Raw genomic sequence first — 2,782 nt, forward strand, 5'->3', positions numbered from 1 at the left:
ATAGCCCTGATGAAGACCTGAAACTCAGGTCGAAACGTCGGCATAAAATAAATAAATATTGTTTTGTTTATTTATGTTGTTCTTTACTGACCGCACCCCCCGACAAACTTCTTCAAGCATTAATCTACGGTCAACCATCTACATCTCATTAAAATAAAGTAACAAAGTTTGAGAATAGAAATAAGAAAAAAGGTATAAAGTTGTATGTGTAAAAATGATTTACAATTTCATCGATGTAAAAGAAGACTGTCCCAACTCAAAATAATTCATTTTATGTTTTCGCAATGAAACGACTGCTATTTGTCAATATTTTTATAGATTTATTCATTGTTTTATTTATTTATTTTAGTATATGGACCTGTCGATTTGTGTGTTTTAACTTATTTATTCATTAAATTATTTTATTATTATTTTTTTAATTTATTTATTTTATTTTTTAACTTATTTATCCAGTCAAGTATTTCTGTTTGTTTTACTATAAACTAATCTACTGCTGTGACTATTATTTCTCTGGTTTGATCTCACATTCCTGTCTAATAGTGAATTTTTTTAGCGGGCCACTGGAGAGCATGTGAGAGGAGGAATTCGTGTGAGTGAATTTGTCGATCAAATTAAATAAAAATTGTGAAATGGTGAAATGGAAGGGACAAGAGAAAGGAAAAAATTGAAATATTTTATTTACTTTTTAGACTGGAATTGATTGTAAAAGGAAAGTGAGGAAAAAAGTTAAAGTTATGTAAAAATATTGTGTATATATATTTTTACATAACTTTCAATTTGAATTTTTTGAACTTTTGTTTTGTTTTTCCCAAAAACTAGAAAAATTGAAGCTACTTCCTTTTTGCAGCAAACTCTTAAATTGAAAAAAAGGTTAGTAGGAGATTAATGAAAACGGAAATAATAACTAATAAAAAAGTAGATAAAAATAAATATAAACATATAGTACACACTAAAAGACGGAAAATAATGAACAGGATGTCCTATTTTGTTCCTTATTTCCGTTTTAATTAGTGATCTAATATGTTTTTATATAGTTTTAAAATAATTAAAATAATTTCAATGAATACAAATAAAATAAAATATTTTTCACACTATAAATCCTGAACCAAGCCTTGCCCATAATAATAATTATTATTATTACTTATTACATATAGTACTCACCCTCATTTTTATGAGCTCTCCTGACCAACAGGAAGTTAGGACTTGGAGGAAAACCACGACCAGTGCCCCCGAGAAGGCCACAGTGTCGTTGACCAAGTCGCTGCTCTACAATTAAAATATTTTAACTGAAAATAATATAAATTTATATGAACAAAAGGGAACACTACATCGTACATTGGAGAAGATGTAAAGGCAGACCAAGAGGACTGCCATGGAGTTCACTCCTTGGTAGATGAACACTTCGTTCAGGAACTGAGACAAGGATTTTGTCAATCTAAAAAAAAAAAAAAGAAAAAAACCGTGAGCAGTCTATCCATGATTGATATTTCCCCTTGATATATCCCCCCCCCCTCCCTGATAGTGCTGTATGAAAAACTGATCAAAAGTCATTTAATTAATGCTTAAAAATAAATAATAACCTTAAACTTCCAAATTCACATCGATTATACCAGCTCAATTAACAAGTGCACTTTCAACCCTCTAACTCAATTTTGGGGGGTGAGGGAGGGAGGCAGAGGGCGTTATGACAATTCAAAGATCTATCTATTTATATATTATATTGTTTACATATATTAGTATTTATTTATATGAGGTAAACCGCTAAATAGAAAATTTATGTATAGGTATTTATTTCGATTCCTATTTTTTCAAATATTAATTTAAATTAATGGATACAATAGAAAAGTAGAAGAATAGCCAGTAAGTAGCTCATTGATAAGGCACCGTGCTACAAACTCTAAGGACCTGGGTTCGAATCCGGCTGTGGCAAATAACTATTTTCTATTTCACTGTAGCCGTGAGTCAGCCCTGTGAGTTCGGGAGCCATCTGGAGTTCGCCCAGCATCAAAAAATGGGTACCGCTAATTACCTTATCACAACATTATGTATCCTACTTCAACAACGTGGTTGGTTACATTATAATTATATTTGACACAACATTTTTGTCTATATTGTTATTTATTTTGTAAATAAAAATAAAAAAAAAATTTGTTCCAAATAATTATCTGAAATTCAAGTATATTCATCATAAATTAATTTTACATAAAATATCTTAAATATAATAATTACACAATAAAGCTGATTTTGCAGGAATTGGGTGTTTTATAAACAATTTTACACATACTGGGTTTTTACTGAATTTTGCACATTGTTTGTTTTGTTTTTTGCGATCTTTACTTATAAAGTATATAGTAATTTTACTTTCCTGGTAAAAACTAAGGATACAAGAAGGCCCCTATTTCATAGCATTGTGATTGCACTAAATGGTTACCTCATAAGATGACAATGTTCTTCCAAGGAAGTCTTGAGTATTGTCTCATCCTTGTAATCCTGCAAGGGAAGTACCTTTTTCTTCATAAGTACACTTTCCCTTTGTTCCTGGTCGACTCCGATGAGCTGCAAGGTGTTGTTGAGGATGGCCAACTTGTCGCACAGCTGGTTGGTCAAGTGAAGTACCACGGTGTCAACCGAAGCAGTGACCAGCCAGCAGATCGCTATGGCGCCGTAGAAGGTAAAGAAATGGAGAGTTCGTCTTCCTTGTGTGTTGATCTCGTAAGCCTCCCAGGCAGGGTAGGGTACCGCTGAGCAAGTATGAAACAAGAGATAATAATAGTAATAATAA

General features: G+C 31.8%; 1 protein-coding gene across 1 annotated transcript in view; it reads right to left on the reverse strand.

Moving 5' to 3' along the window:
* Window positions 1–2,741, reverse strand: part of LOC136795671 (odorant receptor 22a-like) — a gene marked incomplete at its 5' end in the record, with an annotated part of 8,336 nt that extends 5,595 nt beyond the window's left edge. Inside the window, 3 exons of the mRNA XM_067046995.1 lie at window positions 1,162–1,266; window positions 1,336–1,435; window positions 2,432–2,741. Coding sequence (XP_066903096.1) covers window positions 1,162–1,266; window positions 1,336–1,435; window positions 2,432–2,741 — 515 coding nt within the window. The remainder of the gene's footprint in view (window positions 1–1,161; window positions 1,267–1,335; window positions 1,436–2,431) is intronic.
* Between the last annotated feature and the right edge of the window lie 41 nt (window positions 2,742–2,782).

This window comes from Halyomorpha halys, unplaced genomic scaffold (assembly GCF_000696795.3).
Source record: "Halyomorpha halys isolate HHAL.00 unplaced genomic scaffold, Hhal_1.1 Scaffold1754.1, whole genome shotgun sequence".
NCBI lineage: Eukaryota > Metazoa > Arthropoda > Insecta > Hemiptera > Pentatomidae > Halyomorpha > Halyomorpha halys.